The sequence below is a fragment of the Leucoraja erinacea genome, chromosome 1 (genome assembly GCF_028641065.1).
Source record: "Leucoraja erinacea ecotype New England chromosome 1, Leri_hhj_1, whole genome shotgun sequence".
Classification (NCBI taxonomy): Eukaryota; Metazoa; Chordata; class Chondrichthyes; order Rajiformes; family Rajidae; genus Leucoraja; species Leucoraja erinaceus.
In genome coordinates this window covers 167,249,434-167,269,099 of record NC_073377.1, presented here as the reverse complement: position 1 = coordinate 167,269,099, position 19,666 = coordinate 167,249,434, and the positions used below count along the sequence as shown (strand labels likewise).

The window sequence follows — 19,666 nt, the reverse complement described above, 5'->3', positions numbered from 1 at the left end:
TTTCAAAGTATTACATTTATGATAAAATACCTTATTTTTAAATGCATCTATGGTCTTCATGAAAAGCTGGATCTTTTTACCCAACTCATCAAATGCTTTTGGTCTCTCCTCATGTTCCTTGTATCGATCCTGAACAGGTTGGCCAAGATTCTATAATATATTTTGAAAAAGTGGTTAAATGCTTTGCTTTCCTCATATTCCATTTCGAAACTTTGAAACTCAGCAATTTCAATCTACATCTCAATTCACCATGCTTTCTCACGATTCTCATTCCTCGTATCCTTCATTCATTTATTTTATACATTTCCAGACCTATGTTTGCAGGAATGCGGTGACCATACCTCACGGGTCTCATTGCTACTTATTGTCAAATATAGACAAGGCTAATTTCCAATCAATTTCTTGTATTGATTCTTACATTTATTCCCCCCCCCCATAGATATTATGTGTTCACTCCAGAAAATTAAACTTAAATAGTTACACTTTTTAAAAGTAAACTGTCTGACCTTTGATCCTTCATTCACCATAATATTTTTACAATCACAGATCTGTACAGCCAGACATTCACTTCAAATTTTGATGCCCCACGCATTAAAATCATTATTCTTACCCTGGTCATTGTCTCTGCGCAGCCCTTAAAATGCCACCCCTTATTTACAAATTACAGTTGAATAAATATGGACATCCAAGTTGGCCCACAAAAGCACTCACTCCTTCTGTTACCAGAAGGCATCCTTTATCCCAGGGGTTTCCTTCATTCTTTGTTGAAATTGGTAGTCTTAAACTTCATCCCTACCTTATCCATCTACACTTCCAAGTGCATTGACAATTAAAGTGTGCTATCCAATCAGCTGCCTCTCGCTTGCATCCCCTTTCCCAACCCACCAAGCAACATTTGTTTTCCACAGCACTGAAAACGTTTTCCATTTTCTCAGCACAAATATTGACCCATCTAATAGCCCTTTGATAATAATAATAACAATAATATATTTTATTGTCATTGCACATAAGTGCAACGAGATTTGGGTTTGCAGCTTCCATCCAATGTCATAACTTAAATAACTAATAAAATTTAGATTTAGATACCCCGAGAAACATGGTTTGTGATTGCACTGCCACTCAATTTCCCTTCCTAGTTCTTAACACTTATGCCTGTAAATTATGCTTGCAGACACCCCCCCCCCCCCCCCCAAATACACCATCAAGTCTTAACCACCCTCCTAAACTTTATCATATTTAACTACACTACTTTTCTTAAGGCCCTGGACAGGATTCCACTCATCTGGTTGCAGTCGGAGGCAGAGAATCACCTACAGTGGATTCCTTTCCTACTTCTGGTTTCCCAAGGATGTTGTCTTAGTACACTCTTAACCTTCATTTACTTGCTGGCGATCAGCAATGAGTGAAAATACAAATTGTTGCAGGCATGACTGGAATAAGTGTAATCTCAGAACAACTGTGCACTTTTCAGAAAGGTAAAACTATACCAAATAGTGTGTCGCGTTGGCCAGAAACTGCAAAAGAAAACTAACATAAATTCACTAAAAATGCACCTCACTTCAATATTTTTTATTGCGCACAACAAGGAATTTCCCAGTCTAAACTGAATGAGTGCTGAAATTGTATCGAGCATCATCTGCTAGTAGAGTCATTATGTGCAAGATAACAGCAAAATAATGAATTCTCGGGGCTAAGTATTGTTGATCAGCAAAAGTTCAAAAGCATTTGTACTCCATGAATGACAATTGATCTTGAAAATATGCAAATATAAAAATATCGCTCATTGCCCAGAACATAGAACGGTACAGCACAGGGACAGGCCACCCAGCCCACAATGCTGGTGATAAACATGATAAAGTTAATCGAATCTTGTATGCCTACATATGATCCTTATCCCTCCATCTAGTGTATAACCACGTGCGTCTAACTAAAAGCCTTTTAAATGCCACTATCATACCTGCCACTTCCACCACCTCTGACAGTGCATTCCAGGCACCCAGCATTCATTTTGCCGCCCTCACCTTGAAATAAGGGCGGCAGTGATGCCTTACAGTGCCAGAGACCCGGGTTCAGTCCTGACTATGGATGTTATCTGTAGAGAGTTTTGTACGTTCTCCCTGTGACTGTGAGGGTTTCCTCCGGGTGCTCCAGTTTCCTCCCACATTCCAAAGAATTTGGAATTTAGAATATGTCACATCATAACCAATGTGTTATTTTAGATACATTATCACCATTATATGTAGCTGTCAATTTTTCACAGCCACTTACCACAAAATCCAAAAAACACCAACCAGTCTAGTTTTGGTCACCCCAATTTATAGGTACATTTTGGCACAGCACCAGAACTCTCCTAATAATTTGGAAAGATCTAATATCCATATAAATAAGCTGAACAACAAATTATATACTTGTAAAATTAAAAAAAAAAAACCAGCTAAAGTATTGTAGTAAAGTAAAGAAATAAAAAGCTAAAGATGTAAAAAAAAAAAAGATGAAAATAGTTTTCTGATAAGAATTTAAGAAAAACTCAAGATGCTATCTAAAGAAAGACAGCCTCAACAATGTAGACTTGCATTAGCATGCTCCAGTTTCCTCACACATTCCAAAGATCTACATGTTTGTAGGCTAATTGCACTTGGTAAATTTGTCCCTAGTGTGTAGGATAGAACTAGTGTAGGGGTGATCGCTGGTCGGCATGAAGTCGGTGGGCCGAAGGACCCATTTCATGCTGTATCTCTAAACAAAAGCTAACCCTCTAGTCTTTGACATTTCCATCCTGGGAGAAACGTTCTGACTGTCTACCCCATCTATGCTTCTCATAATTTTATATACCCATCAGGTGTCCCCTCAACTTCTAACATGCTTGAGAAAACAATCCAAGTTTGCCCAACCTCTCCTGATAGGTAATGTCCTCTATTTCAGGCACCATTCTGGTAAACCGCTTCTGTACCCACGCCAAAACCACCACGATTTTTCTGTAACCTTTTCTGCACCCTCTCCAAGGTCTCCACATCCTTCCATAACTGCACACAATATTCCAAATGTGACCTAACCAGAGTCCTATAAAGATGTAACATGATATCCTATCTCCTGTACTCAATGCCCCAAGCTTGTGTTGCCACTGTGGACTTGGACTCCAAGAACCCTCTGTACATCAACCATTAACTGGGGTGGGAGATTGCAACCTTCACGTGGTCCGCCCTGTTTCAACGAATGCAATCAACCTGGCGTGCACAATCAAGTAAGATCAAATAGAACAAGTAGTCCTACAATTTAGGCTGTGCACGCCATACGCAAGAACCATTAACTATATACTTTACCCTTACATTCGACCTCCCAAAGTACAACACCTCACACTTGCTCTCTACAGAATTAATGATCCAAAAGATTAGACAAGTTTGAGCATTATTTATTAACTCATTTCATTTTCAGCATCTGACAAATGTCATCAGAAATACTTTGAATGAAGATGCAGTAGCTGTACCTTTAGGTCATTTAGTTTATCAATATAGACTTGTTTAGGCTGATCCTCTCCATCTTCATACAGCCAATTTTCAGTGTCTTCCAACAACTGTGTGAACTTTTGTTTATCCTGAAAAGCAAAAGACAAATAGGATTTCATATAAATTTTCCACGTGAAGGTTATTTAGTGCAATACAATCTGCTTTGATCTTTTAAATGACATTTCTGAAAAATTTTACGACATAGTTCTGTGACAAAGGCTGAACTAGGTATTACTCAGCCAGTTCCAAAGGTAGATCATTTAATATTTAATTGCACTGCGAGATGTTGTGTGCCAATGTACTGTCAAGTTTCCTACATTAAAACCTCTGTTACATACTTTTCTTAAAGTGCTTTAGGACATAAAGGTTTTAAAAAGTATCATATAATTGCATGTTCATTCATTTCCACAACTCATCTCAATGCAGTAAAAACAATGTGTAGATTACTAACATCGATCATTATTCAGTTAGGTTACAATGGACACTGTACTTTTTATCATTTAAAAATAAATTGGATAGGTATATGGTTGGGAAAGGAATGGGGGGGGGTTATGGTCTGAGTGCAGGTAGATGGGACTAGGTGAGAGTAAGTGAGAGCAAGTGTTCGGCACGGACTAGAAGGGTCGAGATGGCCTGTTTCCGTGCTGTAATTGTTATATGGTTATATGTTTTTTTTATATGGTACTTGAAACAGCATTAAGTACCCCATGAAAAAGTTTTAAATTATTGAATAAATATGTTGCTTTAGTCCCATTACAATTTCATATGTGCAATCAGGAAGGAATCTCAATACATTTTGTAATTTAGAATATCATTATGATCAATTTGTATTTCTACTTCCCAGAAGCTAAAAAATATTGGGGAAACATTTCTCAACAAAGCAGCTTGTATTTAGAATGATCTGTCACATAACCAATTTGTTATTTTAGATACATTTTGGCACAGCACCAGAACTCTCCTGCTCTTCTAGTAATTTGGAAAGATCTAATATCCATATAAATAAGCTGAACCTATTTATAATTTTAATATTATAATTTACAATGGTGGTGGCCATTGGTAACGCCAATGGCGGGTTGTGCAGTCTCAATTCTGGCGAGTTGTGACATGGCTCACGAGTCCAATTTGTGAAGCGCACCTTCGAGGACAGTGGGGGCAGATGAAGGTCATTGCTGGCGGGTTCTGGGTGGCAACCTTCTTCCTCTACCTGGCTTTAGTAAATGGCTCTAGGCGGCGCTCCTCAAAGCTGCTGGCTGCTGTTCGCACTGCTGCGCGCCAGTGTGTCCTGTCGCTGACGCAGGCTTTCAGTTGCTTGGGCGCAAGACCACAACAGTGGAGATGGTCCTTGAAGCAATCTTTGTACCTGGGATGCCCATGGTTCCATTGTCCCTGGGAGAGCACACCGTAGAAGACCTGTCGAGGCATGTGGGTTTCATCCATCCTGATGACGTGCCCAGTCCATCGGAGCTGTGCTTTGATGATCATTGTCTCGATGCTTGTGAAGCTGGATCTGTCCAATACTTCTAGGTTGGGTACTTTTCCTGTCAGCAAATGGCATGATGGACCGTAACAAGCACATTCGGAACTTCAAGTTGACGTATGTGACTCCCATACAAGGTCCACGTTTCACAGCCATAGAGCAGGCTGGAAAGCACAACTGCTTTGTGCACTTTGAGTTTAGTCGACAGCTTGATGTTGTGGTGGCTCTTGTTCACAATCGTCCAAGTGCTTGACTGACTTTGCTGATTCTCGTTGAGATTTCAATGTCCAAGGAGCCATCAGATGATATTACACTTCCCAAGTATTTGAAGGAGTCAACGGCTTTCACGTTTGTGCTGTCAATATGTCACATAGGGGGCAGTGCTGCAGAGTCTGGAGCCGGCCAGTGGATGACTTCCGTTTTGCTGAAGCTGACTGAGACCAAACGCCTGCGCTGCTTCCGCAAATTTGGTCACAAAGAACTGGAGGTCAGATCCTCGTGAGCCATGAGGGCGCAGTCATCCGCAAAATGGGCTTCAAGAATGAGCCGTTCGGGCATCTTGGTTTTATAATATGATATAAGTTTTATAATATGATTACAATAAGTACTTGCAAAATTTAAAAAAAAGTATTGCAGGAATAAAGAAATAAAGAGGTAAAGATGTAAAAAAAGATGAAAATAGCTTTATGATAAGAGCTTGTTAGGAAAATCTCAGATGCTATCTGAAAAAAAGTCTCAAAAAGACAGCTACATTAACTTGCTAAAAAACCTCTGACTTGGGAATAGTGTCTCTCTGAAGGATGCTTCAACAATACATAGATATCTATATACAAACAATAAATAGACTTGCAAAGCATTATACAGTAAACACTCACTCTAACGGTACCATGGGGGGGGGGGGGGGGGGGGGGGGGGGGAGAAGAGAAGAAATTATGTCCGTTATTGCCGATTGTCCACTACAGGTGCACAACCTTTTATCCGGTGTTCCGGAAACCGAAAAACTCCGAAAACCGGCCATTTTTTCCAGGATGTCGTCTGCACACCAAAGCTCGCGTTTGGCGCCAAACTTGACCCGAAACGACCCACGGTCAACCCAGGTCTGTACTACTGTAGCGGCTGCCTCCTCCCCGGAGACCGGGGAGACACTTAAATATCTGTAAATCATTGCTTAAATGTTAGTCAGTTAGTTTGGAGGGCTTTTATGTGAAGGGGGGTTGAAGGGGTAAACTTTAATTCTTAGTCCCCTACCTGGTCGGAGAGACGGGGAGCAGTCAATGCCTTACCAGGTCGCCGTGCAGTAAGCTCCGCAGTGCTGTGGCCGCCAACTCCCAGCTGGGGCTGCGGGCGGCACCGGCTGGAGCTCCGACCCCGGCAACTCTACCCCTGGCTGCGAGGCGTTCCAAATCCAGCGACGCCCCCCACCCCAGCTTCGCAAATGTTGGGAGTCGGCGGCGTCGCAGCGCTGGGATACCAGTGGGAAGCGGGCAATGCCTTACCGGGTCGCTGTGCGGTAAGCTCCAGGGCGCGGAGGCCGCCTTCTCCCAACATTCGCGGAGCTGGGGCTGCGGGCATCCGACCGCGGGTGGCGCTGGATTTGGAGCGCCTTGCAGCCAGGGGTAGAGTTGCCGGGGTCGGAGCTACAACCGGCGCGACCCGCGGCCGGACGGAGCCCCCAGCTCCGCGATGTTGGCAGTCGCCGACCAGGTAGGGGACTAAGAATTAAAGTTTCCCCCTTCACCCACCCCACCACCACCACATAAAATCCCTCCAAACTAACTGACTAACATTTAAGCAATGATTTACAATGATGAAATGAAATGAAATGAAAAAAAATGAAAAATGAAATGATTCAATTTATTGTCATTGTCAGTGTACAGTACAGAGACAACGAAATGCATTTTTAGCATCTCCCTTGAAAGGGAGACACAGGGTGTCGCGGTGTGCCCGCGCCTGCCGCCGTACATTCCATTACAGGCAAGGGTGGGTGAAGCGTCTTGCCCAAGGACACAACGACAGTATGCACTCCAAGCGGGATTTGAACCGGCTACCTTCCGGTCGCCAGCCGAACTCTTAGCCCATTGTGCTATCTGTCGCCGGTCTCCGGGGGGGAGGCAGTCGCTCCAGACTTTTCAAGCCGCCCGCGCTGCCTACCTAATCTACACTAAAATCTTCCATTCGGAAATCCAAAAATGTCCGAAATCCGACAAGTGTCTGGTCCCAAGGCTTTCGGATAAAAGGTTGTGCACCTGTATAACCAAGTAAGTTATTAACATATGTAGTTGAAAATAAGAACTGCAGGTGATGGTTAAGACACACAAAAAGTGCTGGAATAACTCAGCAGGCCAGGCAGCATCTGTGGAGAACATGGATAGGTGACGTTGGTACGCTTCTTCACAATAATTAAGTCTGCCGAGTTCCTCCAGCACTTTGTGGTGTTTCATCTTAAAACATGGCGCCAATGCCGCTGGTCTGCACCAGTGATCCCTTCTTCACCGGTTCACATGGCTGTTGTGGCTAACATTGTAGCCTCTGGGGATAGCGCTTTCTTCGAGCTGCTGCCTGGACAAGACACTGTCACCTTGGGCCCCCTCGCCAGCTGTCACTTCTTCCTGTGTCTTGTTCCTTCCTCACTCCACTGTCTCCTCCTCCCATCACTTTGTCCGCTCCACCATTGCCACCTCCGCCTCCCCCACCACCCCCTAAATCACAGACATCTTCCAAGATGGAGTATGTTGGCAACAACAGGGAGAAGGTGGAGGTAGCGGGACGAGGAAGAGGCCAAGTGGACAAAGCAACATCGGGCTGTTCCTCGATGCCATCTATCTTAAAGTTAAACACACACGCACACACAACATTTGGTTATTGAGTGGAGCTACTACTCATGGAAAAAACTGGGGCAGCTTTGACAGTCCGGAGTCACCTTCCAGAGTCAAGTACTTCAAAGAGTTTGTGGCCAGGGTGGGAGGGGTCAGAGATGACCTTACCCACTCGCTTCCTGGCCCTTGCACAGTAGTTTGTCAATGGGGTGGGGGGGGGAGGGGGAAACGTTGCAGCCAACAACCTTCTCAGCTGATCGTACCACTCACTGTAGCCTAACTAGCGTATAGAACTGATACTTACTGCTTCATTGATGAATTTTTCATAAAGTCCAGACAATTTGTCTCTAATCTCGTACACATATTCTTCGACAGCATTTTTGGCATCAATTCTTTCTTTTTCAAGCTTATCCTGCATGATCATCTTTCCCTGAAAAAGTTGACAATATTAGCATTCACACATTTTAATTAATATAATTGCAATACTCTCCCAAACACATAAATTTAGCCTTTGGTATTTATCAATCAATATACTTAACAAAAAAAAAAAGAGAAATATGAAATGAATATTATCTTTAATAAATCAGACTGATTCCACTGTGGGCAAATACGGCTTGAGGTGTAGAGGTTCTGATACAGCATTCAAGGTCACGAGTGATTAGTTTCCTCTCCAATTCTTTAGGATGCCAAGGTAGCTGCTAAATTTGAGGCACAATTGGCAGTCTCTGTTACAAGTGTTTTACTAGGCAGGTAGGGGTGTTGATTGGGAGGTTCTTTACTCTGCCTCTGTGGTCCCATAGATATACAAAATGCTCGGTGCCTTCCCTTCATGTTTCACTTTGAAAGATCATGGGTCAATGATCCCCAAGAGTCAATGAAAATGTTTCTCCCCCCCCCCCCCCCCCCCCCCCCCCCCCCGAGAACATTCCTAAATCTTTTTTGTTCTGGAAATGTCCAGCGAAGACAGAAGTTAGACTGGCCATTTCAACAGTTTTGTATCATTCAAGTGGAAAAGTTTACTCATCCATTCCTGTAAATATCAAACTAGAGTAACAATAATGGATTGCCATAATAATCCATTTCATTGCAGGATAACAGCAAATCAGTCTAGTTGTCATTCTTGATCAACCTGTCCCATATGCGACTCTAGTCCGTGCTTTTGCAATGGACTCTTAACTTTTCAAGTTTTACAAAGCTAATCAATTAAAAAACTGGTATATTTCAAGACAGCATCACACTCCAATCTTGGGCAACAAAGGATTTGAGTGCAAGAGTAAGGGCAACAGATGAATATAGTTATACCCTTTATTCACACAGCTGGTTCTTGAATTTCAAGATATTAGAGCATTCAGAATGTATTTAGACCACATCTTTTCCACATTTTGTTATGTTACAGCCTTATTCTAAAATATTTTTTTTTCTAGATTCTAATTTTTTTTTAAATTCATCAATCTACACACAGTACCCCATAATAAAAAAGAGAAAACAGGTGTTTAGAAATGTTTGCAAAGTAATTAAATAGAAATAACTGAAAAATCACATTTACATAAGTATTCAGACCCTTTACTCAGTATAAATTGTTGAGACACTTTTGGCAGTGATTACAGCCTCAAGTGGGTATGACGCTACAAGCTTGGTACACCTGTATTTGGGTAATTTTTCCCATTCTTCTCTGCAGATCCTTTCAAGCTCTGTCAGGTTGGATGGGGAGCGTCAATGCACAGCTATTTTCAGGTTCCTCCAGAAATAGACAATAGGTACAGGAGTCGGCCATTCGACCCTTCTAGCCAGCACTGCCATTCAATGTGATCATGGCTGATCTTCCACAATCAGTACCCCGTTCCTGCCTTCTCCCCATATTCCCCGACTTCGCTATCTTAAATAGCCCTATATAGCACTCTTGAAAGTATCCACAGAACCAGCCTCCACCACCCCGAGGCAGATAATTCCATAGACTCACCACTCTCTGTGAGAAAAAGTGTTTCCTCGTCTCCGTTCTAAATGGCTTACTCCTTATTCTTAAACTGTGGCCCCTAGTTCTGGATTCCCCCAACGGAAACATGTTTCCTGCCTCTAGCGTGTCCAAACCCTTAATAATCTTGTACGTTTCAATAAGATCCTCTCTCATCCTTCTAAATTCCAGTGAATACAAGCCGAGTCGCTCCATTCTTTCATCATGTGACAGCCCACCATCCCGGGAATTAACCTTGTGAACCTACGCTGCACTCCCTCAATAGCAAGAAGGTCCTTCCTCAAATTAGGGGACCAAAACTGCACACAATACTCCAGGTGTGGTCTCACTAGGGCCCTGTACAACTGCAGAAGGACCTTTGCTCTTATACTCAACTACTCTTGTTATGAAGGCCAACATGCCATTTGTTTTCTTCACTGCCTGCTGTACCTTTCATTGACTGATGAACAAGGACCCCCAGATCCTGTTGTACTTCCCCTTTTCCCAACTTGACACCATTTAGATAATAATCTGCTTTCCTGTTTTTGCTATCAAAGTGGATAACCTCACATTTATCCACATTAATTTGCATCTGCCATGCAACTGCCCACTCACCCAACCTGTTCAAGTCACCCTGCATTCTCATAGCATCTTGCTCAGTTCAATCGGGTTCAAGTTCAATCAGGCTTTGGCTGGGCCACTCAAGGACATTCACAGACTTCTCACAAAGCCACTTGGCTGTTGTCTTGGCTGTGTGCTTAGGGTCGTTGTCCTGTTGGAAGGTGAACTTCCACCACAGTCTGAGGTCCAGAACGTTCTGGAGCAAGTTTTCATCAAGGATCTCTGTACTTTGCTCCGTTCATCTTTCCCTCGATCCTGACTAGTGTCCCAGTTCTTGCCACTGAAAAACATCCCCACAGCATGATGCTGCCACCACTACGCTTCACTGTAGGTATGGTATTGGCCAGGTGATGAGCGCTGCCTGGTTTCCTCCAGACGTGACGCTTGGCATTCAGGCAAAACAGTTCAATCTTGGTTTCATCAGACAAAATAATCTTGTTTCTCATGGTCTGAGAGTCCTTTAGGTGCCTTTTGGCAAACTCCAAGCTGGCTGTCTTGGGCCTTTTACTGAGGAGTGGCTGCTGTCTGGCCACTCCACCATAAAGGCCTGATTGGTGGAATGCTGCAAATATCGTTGTCCTTCTGGAAGGTTCTCCCATCTCCACAGAGGAACTCTGGAGCTCTGTCAGAGTGACCATCGGGTTCTTGGTCACCTCCCTGACCAAGGCCCTTCCCCCGATTGCTCAGTTTGGCTGGGCTGCCAGCTCTATGAAGTGTCCTGGTGGTTCCAAAGTTCTTCCATTTATGAATGATAGAGGCTACTGTGCTGCTCGGGACCTGGAATGCTGCAGAAATTGTTTTAATCCCTTCCCCAAATCTGTGCTCGAGACAATCCCGTCTTGGAGATCTACGGACAATTCCTTCGTCTTCATGGCTTGGTTTTTGCTCTGACATGTACTGTCAACTGTGGGACCTTATATAGACAGGTGTGTGCCTTTCCAAATTATGTCCAATCAATTTGGTGGACTTCAATCAAGTTGTAGAAACATCTCAAGGATAATCAATGGAAACAGGATGCATCTAAGCTCAATTTTGAGCGTCATAGCAAAGGGTCTGAATACTTACATAAATGTGATATTTCAGTTATTTCTTTTTAATTACTTTGCAAAAAATTGTAAACATCTGTTTTCGCTTCTTCATTCTGGGGTATTGTGTGTAGATTGATGATAAAAAAAAATAAAAAAAAAGATTTTAATCCATTTAAAAATAAGGCTGTAAAGTAACAAAATGTGGAAAAAGAGAAAGGGTCTGAATACGTTCTGAATGCACTGTATATCCAGCGTTTAGGCATTAATAAAGCAGTTAACAAAATGGTTAATTCACAATTATGGGCAATATTTTTTCTAAAAATATAGCGAGCATCCAACAGGGAACATACCTCATTTTCAATATAATTGTTGAGATGATCCTGAACAAGCTGTTTGGGAAGTTCACTTTTGATTACCAATTCCACACTCTTCACTTTTATTTTGGGTTTTTGATCTTTACTTTCTACAGCTGGGTCATTCTGCAGAAAATTAAAGTTATGAAAGACATATCATAGAAACTGGAATTTTTGTGTGAGAAGTGTGTAGTTTTACCAACTTTTTCTTCAGAATCTGTACTTGGAATTTGAGAAACATCATTCTGCTCTTCATTTTGATCTTTTTGCTGCGAATGTACTTCTTCCTGATCAACTTGCATTGTGCCCTTAAAAAGAAAACAATTTAATATAAATACAATGATTAGAATAGCAAACAAGCATACAGGTTATTATATTATACAATAATATGTAATAATATCTAAAACTCTCATCTTGTTTGTGATTCTGTCTGCGTGCATATCTACTCCTGGAACTACGCCAAAACGGTATACGATAGCACTACGATTTTTTGACCATCTTAATCACAATTGTCTTGTGGTGTGTTTTTATCAAGTATCGTTCAGATTGATGCTATATTTTACATTATTTTTAACTTTACAAAATCCAGTTTGAGAAAAAAATCTGTTAGCAGCTATGTCACAATAGGATCTCATTTACATAATCTGCCCCTCAGCAGTGTTCCACCCAGTGCAATGGGAGATTTGTTACATTGTCGTAAGGAGAGGGAGTGGGGGACGAGAAATGTTATTGACATTTTAAACTTTATAAAAAACACTTTTCAAACCACTTTTCCACTGGTCCTGCCTGTCAGCCGCGTTCGACGTCACAATGGGGTCCCAAATTTCATTTTTTTTAAAAAAAGCGGCATGTTTGATTTTTCACGTGTACTTGCCTTGCCTCACGGGTAATTTGTCTTTTATTTTACATACGCCTCCACGGGTCCTCTCTTCAAATTTATTAACTTTAACTTAATTTCTGCCGTCAACGGCACAACTTTGAACCTGGTAGCCACGCATGCGTAGTTTGGTGGAATATTGCGTTGGGGGAGCGGGCCAAACGGGTCCACACTTGTTTTTAATAAAACATCAATGTAACAAATATAAACGAGCAAGTATTCACTGTGTTAATCCTCCGAAATTTAAACTTGACTTACACGGAATAAACAATTCATTAAGTGCGCAATGCATTTTAATAAAATTAATTATTTAAATTTAAAATTTGTCAGGTTGAACAAAGTAATTACAAATTACCATGTACAACCATAGGTTTAAACACTTATCTCTGTTCAAATTCTGATGAAGTCTTCTGTTAACACCAAGGATTGAATGCAAAATCATTTCACTTAATCCGTTTATTGCCCTTATACTACAAATTTGTGCTGACCTAATGAAACACCAAATTCTGCTTGTTAGAATGTTATGAGTAATTTTAACGCCGGGATTCTGTTGCAACTTCTATTGCTTTCTATTCTTGAAACCACAGTAAACAACTTTTAGATTACTGCTTTCTTATTTAAAAACTGGTATTAAAGTAAATCAGAATGAAATCCTTCAACTTGGCAATTCCATTGTTATTTGATCAAAATTATAGCCAATTAGTGTAAAGCATCAGTAACTTTGGTGCAATAGTTAATTTAGTTGGGAATTGCTGCAACAGCTATTACTACTGATATTACTATCAGTTTCGCCACCTCCAACGTGACTCCACCACTCGCCACATCTTCCCATCTCCCCCCATATCTGCCTTCCGCAAAGACCGCTCCCTCCATAACTCACTTGTCAATTCTTCCCTTCCCTCTCGATCCACCCCCTCCCCAGGCACTTTCCCTTGCAACCGCAAGAGATGCAACACTTGTCCCTTTACCTCCCCCCTCGACTCCGTTCAAGGACCCAAGCAATCGTTCCAGGTACGACAGAGGTTTACCTGCATCTCTTCCAACCTCATCTATTGCGTCCGCTGCTCTAGATGGCCAATAACCAAGCTGACCTCCCGGTGGCTCAGCACTTCAACTCCCCCTCCCACTCCGTCTCCGACCTCTCTGTCCTGGGTCTCCTCCATGGCCACAGCGAGCAGCACCGGAAATTGGAGGAACAGCACCTCATATTCCGTTTGGGGAGTCTGCATCCCGGGGGCATGAACATCGAATTCTCCCAATTTTGTTAGTCCTTGCTGTCTCCTCCCCTTCCTCAGCCCCCCTGCTGTCTCCTCCCATCCCCCAGCCTTCGGGCTCCTGCTCCTTTTCCCTTTCTTGTCCCCACCCACCCCCGCCCCCGATCAGTCTGAAGAAGGGTTTTGGCCCGAAACGTTGCCTATTTCCTTCGCTCCATAGATGCTGCTGCACCCGCTGAGTTTCTCCAGCTTTTTTGTGTAACCAGCTATTATTACCCTATTAGTAAAATAGCCTTCAATACTAGTTCAATCTGATATTATTGTTTCATTCAATTTGCAATGTCTCAATTTAGAGCCGGATAATTTATTTGTCTGTACTAAGTTGGCAACAATGGAGAAGTCAGCTGGAAATCAACAGTTGAGAAATATTCATAGTTCCACACACGTCAGGGTGACAGTTCAGCAGAACAGGACTGAAGTTGAGATTCCCCCAGGACAGTCCCTGGTGAGACAAATACTTGGAAAATTACTAAAAACAAAGAAGGTTTAGGAAATTTAAAGGAGTTCAAGCAAATAATACCCTTCAGAGGACATTAATAAAAAACAAGGCTCCTTCAGCAACTTGCATTTAATTGGCGTTTCTACTTCCAGAAACAAGGCAGCAAAAAAAATGCAAAATGTGAATTTCAAAACTGAAAACTCCAACTATTTTGTACACCATACCTGATCATCAATTTTTGCATTTGCTGTGTCCCTTGATAGTTGGTCTGTTTCCATTGGAACATCGTCAATCTGACCACTGTCTGCTTTCTGTTTTTCAATCAGTGATGCACTGGACACATTGAAAATACCATGGATATTGACTCGAACTTTAACTTTCACTTTTGAACATTCACCATCATTTTGAGGAGTCACATTCTGAACAGTAAACCGACCTGATTAAAAAAAACAATTATATTGCAAGGATTAAATTAATTACTACTACGGTTCTTAGAAAAGAAAAATAGAAACAGGTGCATTAGACAATTTGGCCTTTGCACCTGATCCACCATTTCAATAAGATCTTATATGATCTTTTACCTCAACGCCCTACTCCTGTATGCCTCGATTCCCTAACATCTATGACGAGGTCTGACCAGGACTCTATATTACAGCAGTGAAAGATTTTTACTCTTGCACTCAAATCGTTTTGCAATAAATGTGATATTTCTCTTGGAAGTTCTTTCCCAATGGTGGTCCTGCTTGTTTACTTCTGGAATGTATCTCTTTATTCCACATTTAGCCCTTTGTTCCATTGCTAAGATGAGATCTGAAGTCGTGGTTGTGCAAAATCCAAATTAATTGGTGAACAGTTTTCCATGAGCAAGTGCCACCTGACAAAACTGTTGCCGACACCCTCCATAACGTCGCTGGCGAATGACTAATCTGATTGGGTGGAATTAACTCAAGAGCTTAGTTCAGCATGTTATATTGTCATCTGTCTCGAAACAGAACAATGAAATTCTTACTTGAAGGACGGTATTAGATGTCCTACTTTTTTTGTGCAGACCTAAGCATCTTTCCACTTTATCATGCAAATATGAGTATTCTGGAATACTACTGGAATTGCTAGCCTGCTGGCAAGGCCATTTCCAAACTGTGAATCATCATTTCACTTAAGTTGTCTAATCCATAACCTTTGCTGCATCAGTGCTGTTTCGTTGAGTATCATGGTGGAGTGAACTTACAGGCACACATTTATGGTAGAGGAGCCAGACATGAAGCCAAGTTGGATAACCCACTGCGCAATTCTGGCTATAATTTTAAAAGCCGAGTCTCACGTTGCGAGTTGACACAAGAGGTACCCAGAGTTAAAACACGTGGTAATAACGTACGGAACTCATGGACGCAATGTAGAGATTCGTGGCGCTAACAGCAGGTACTTGTGAAACTTGTCAACTCTTGCAAAAAATAAAACATGATTAAAATTTTCCACGAGTCAATTTTACTCTTGTGGTTAAAAATTGAAACATTAACTCGTTGTAATAACGTAGTGGCAATAGGGACATCTGCATTAAAGTAGAGTGGTGGGATTTAACTCGGGGTACCTCTTGTGTCAACTCGCAACGTGAGACTCAGCTTTAATATGTTGGGACCCAGCAGTCTTGCAACCTCTTTTTCTCTAACTGTTTACTTGCCCACCACTATTCAAGACCAGAAGGGGCAAGATTAGAGCTTAAGTGTAGATCACTTAACTGTTTATTGCACCCCATTTTTGTTAAGTTTCAGCTTTGTCTGGTCGCCACTTAAATGTCTGTTGTTGCTTCCACCCTGCACTTCACTGGTGTATTGAGCACTGATCTTTTGTGCTCGATTGAGCAAAAAAATAAAAAATAAAATGCCAGGGCACAGGTCACTTATTCTGGCATGATTGTAAGGATTCTAAGTGCCTCTTAGATACTCAATTTTGAGCTGCCAGATCTGTTAAGTCTATTCTATTTAACATATCAGTTATAATGCAATACACAAATCTTCCATGTGAATATAGGACTTCCTCCTCAATAATTGCAATTATTCCTGCCATGGAGAGATGTGTCCTTGGCAGACAGCATGCTAAAGACAAATAAAAGACAAATGGCACAATGGGCTAAGTGTTTGGCTGGCGACCGGAAGGTAGCCGGTTCGAATCCCGCTTGGAGTGCATACTGTCGTTGTGTCCTTGGGGCAAGACACTTCACCCACCTTTGCCTGTGTGTAATGTAATGTAATGTAATTATGTGAAGCACTTTGGGGTCAATGCAAGTTGACTGAAAATGTGCTATATAAATAAGATTATTATTATTATTATTGGAACTTGCGTTACCTGCCACAAATACACTGACAGGAATGTCCTTCAGGATTCAGCCAATATATTTACTGGTGCAGCAATTTACTCCTTAGCCCGAGTGCACATGGTGCCTTTGCTGTTTTCAGTGTTTCTTGAAGTATAGTTTAAAATGGAAGAACCATACTCCAGCTGACGATAGGTGGCAAAAAGGTGGTTTTCTCACTCATTCAACCCAATGCCATGCGATTCATTTCAAACATTTTTTTCCTAAGAACAGGTTGAGGATGTCTACCACAATCATGCCAACTCTGGTGGGGCAGTCAGGGTGGCAGGACAGGACATTTGGCTAAGATGCAATTTTGAAAAACAAGAGATTTTTATTTTCTGAAGAGACGCAAGACAAATCAGTTTTCCCAATTTACAAACCAGTCATCATACGTTTGTGAAAAGAATCAGAAGGATGACTAGTTTGGGTAATTTTGACAAGACTGCATTGGGCGTTTAGATCTTTGCTTCATGGACACATCGTGTCTTTCTCTTTACTGTAAGCAAATCAATTGGCTGGCCATTAAGTGTAGTTAAAGAATAAAACATTGCAAGGGAGATACATTTATTTCCTTACAAACACAATGGATTTTAATTACAATCTGTTTGTTTAATTGTCACCATTACTATTATATAATTAACTAAACTTATGTTCCCATCTGCCATTGTAGTATTTGACTTCATGTCTCTCGGTTGTTCATCTGGGCACTCGATTTCAAGCCTAGCAATTTACCTTCTGCACCACAATATCTCATAATCTTACTGTTTGGCGAGTCTTGTCATGTATGAGCAAGTCATACAAATCCTCTAGTGGTAAAGATGGAATGGACACAAGAAAGTTTCTGTAGGTTTTTGAGCAACAAATCTGACAACAGTGAACAGAAGATGCCATTTCATCTTCCCATATGAGAATCACATTGGGTATTCTTGTTTTTGTGTAATAAATTGTGAACACTTGAGACTGGCGAGTCTAATGAGTCTTACCTATTTTGGAATCTGGATAGTGGAGTTCCCGTGGATTACTGTAGAATGCATCCAGGTCAAAAGGCTCCTTTTTGTAGAAAGTAATGACTTTTGAGAATGGTGTTGGATGATTTTTGCTGAAAACTTCACATTCTCTGTAAATAGTAAAACTCAAGTGTTTAATTGTCATATGCACTGGGACTGACCGGAACAATGAAATTTTTACAGGCACATTTACACAACAAATAAATACACAACAAATTATCAGTTATACATGTTAACATGGTCGTAACAGTGCTGGCCGAAGAATTCAGTTACTGAGAAATAACCTGAAATGTAATATTAGAGTCTCATTGCAAATGAGACCAGCTTAGATGGGGCATCTTGGTTGGCATGGCTGAATTGGGCTCAAGGCTGTGCTGTCTGACTATTCCTGCATTATGGCCCAGCATTATGAACAACTTTTCTACAACAAATTTACTAAATTACTCTTAAGATTCAAGATTATATTATGAATTTACATTTAAGAGGACTCTGGAATGAACCCAGCAGATTGGAGGGCAGCAAGTATGCTCTCACTATAAGAGGGAAGGGAAAACAGAGAAATATTGACTTTTTAGCCCAACGGAAGCAGTAAGAAAAATGCTGGAATCTATGATAAAGGATCCATTCGCTCTACCCCATGAACCTTCTCTCCTGATCCAGAGCCATCTCGAGGCCTTCTCTGCTGCCTCTGTGGTGTTCTTGATGGCCCTTCTCCTTGCCACTCCGTTGATGCCCAGTGCATTCAAGGCTTTGTAGAGTGATTGCCCTGCAAAACCTCTGCAGCCAACCTTGATGGGCATTGTATTCTTGTATTCTTGTATTCAAATTTTATTGTCGTTGCCTCACTTTGAGACAACGAAATGAATTTCCCGTACAGCAGTATCGTTAAAAAAAATCACAAGAAAAATAATAAAAATAAATAATAAATAAATAATAAAACATATTAAAAAATAAAATTGAAATTGAATTAAAAATTTGACAAAGGCACAAACACCAAAAAGTCAGCACAACATAACATAAACCTCAGATGAGGCATACACCATTGCCAGCCCTTCCAGCCCTGCTTACGGCAGTCGCCGCCCCGGGTGGCCCGATGTTCACGCCCTCACGCCGGGCTGGTGGAACGCTGACGCCGAGCCCCGACGGTGAGCATCCTCCTCCTCAGCGGCCCGGACCTTCTGATCCGCCGCCTCCCGCTGCCGGAGTCACCTTGCCTTCCAGCCCTGCTTACGGCAGTCTATGACCAGCTCTTCATACTTGGCCATCTTCCTCTCGTGGGCCTCCTCCAGACGGTCCTCCCACAGCACTGTCAGTTCCAACAAGACAATGTTTTTTGTCACCCCTGAGACCAGGAGAATGTCTGGCCTCAGGTTGGTCGTGGCAATGTGCTGTGGGAACTTCAGCTGTTTCACCAGGTCCACAGAAAGCTGCCAGTCCTGCGCAGTCGCCAGGATTCCTTACGGATTCCCTGCTGCTGTGGCTATTGGCGGCTGCACTCCGGCCTTCACGAAGGTGATCTGGGTGGTGGGGTGTGCTCGTCTGCAGCTGCTGATTCCCATGCTGATGGCTTCTGAAATGGGTTTAAGAACCTGGTTGCGATGCCATGCGTACCGGCCCTGCCCAAGAGCCGTCAGGCAGAAGCTCAGGATGTGTTCCAACATCCCCTAGTCTGAGCATTGCGGGCAATCTGGAGATTCCACTTTGCCCCAGATGAAGAGGTTCGATGGGCTGGGCAGGACATCATACACTGCCTGGACCAGGAACTTGATGCGCTGTGGTTCAGCCTGCCAGAGCTCAGTCCATGTGACTTTTCGGTCCATGGCCTGCTCCCACCTTGTCCAGGCTCCCTGCTGCCTCAATCCAACTGCTCTGGTACACCTCTCCTCCTCCACCACTGCCCTCACTTCCTCCTGGACCGGCCTGCGCCTCTCCTTCCCCTTGGCCTTGTCAAACTGTGGAGATGGGAA

The 19,666-nt window shown here is 42.3% G+C and overlaps 1 protein-coding gene across 1 annotated transcript in view; it reads right to left on the bottom strand.

Moving 5' to 3' along the window:
* Window positions 1-19,666, bottom strand: part of LOC129704470 (heat shock 70 kDa protein 4L-like) — a 62,306-nt gene that overhangs the window by 3,578 nt on the left and 39,062 nt on the right. Inside the window, exons 11-17 of the mRNA XM_055647572.1 lie at window positions 17,676-17,809; window positions 14,564-14,775; window positions 11,953-12,057; window positions 11,747-11,875; window positions 8,101-8,226; window positions 3,485-3,592; window positions 31-150 (exon numbers count right to left, since the gene is read on the bottom strand). Coding sequence (XP_055503547.1) covers window positions 31-150; window positions 3,485-3,592; window positions 8,101-8,226; window positions 11,747-11,875; window positions 11,953-12,057; window positions 14,564-14,775; window positions 17,676-17,809 — 934 coding nt within the window. The remainder of the gene's footprint in view (window positions 1-30; window positions 151-3,484; window positions 3,593-8,100; window positions 8,227-11,746; window positions 11,876-11,952; window positions 12,058-14,563; window positions 14,776-17,675; window positions 17,810-19,666) is intronic.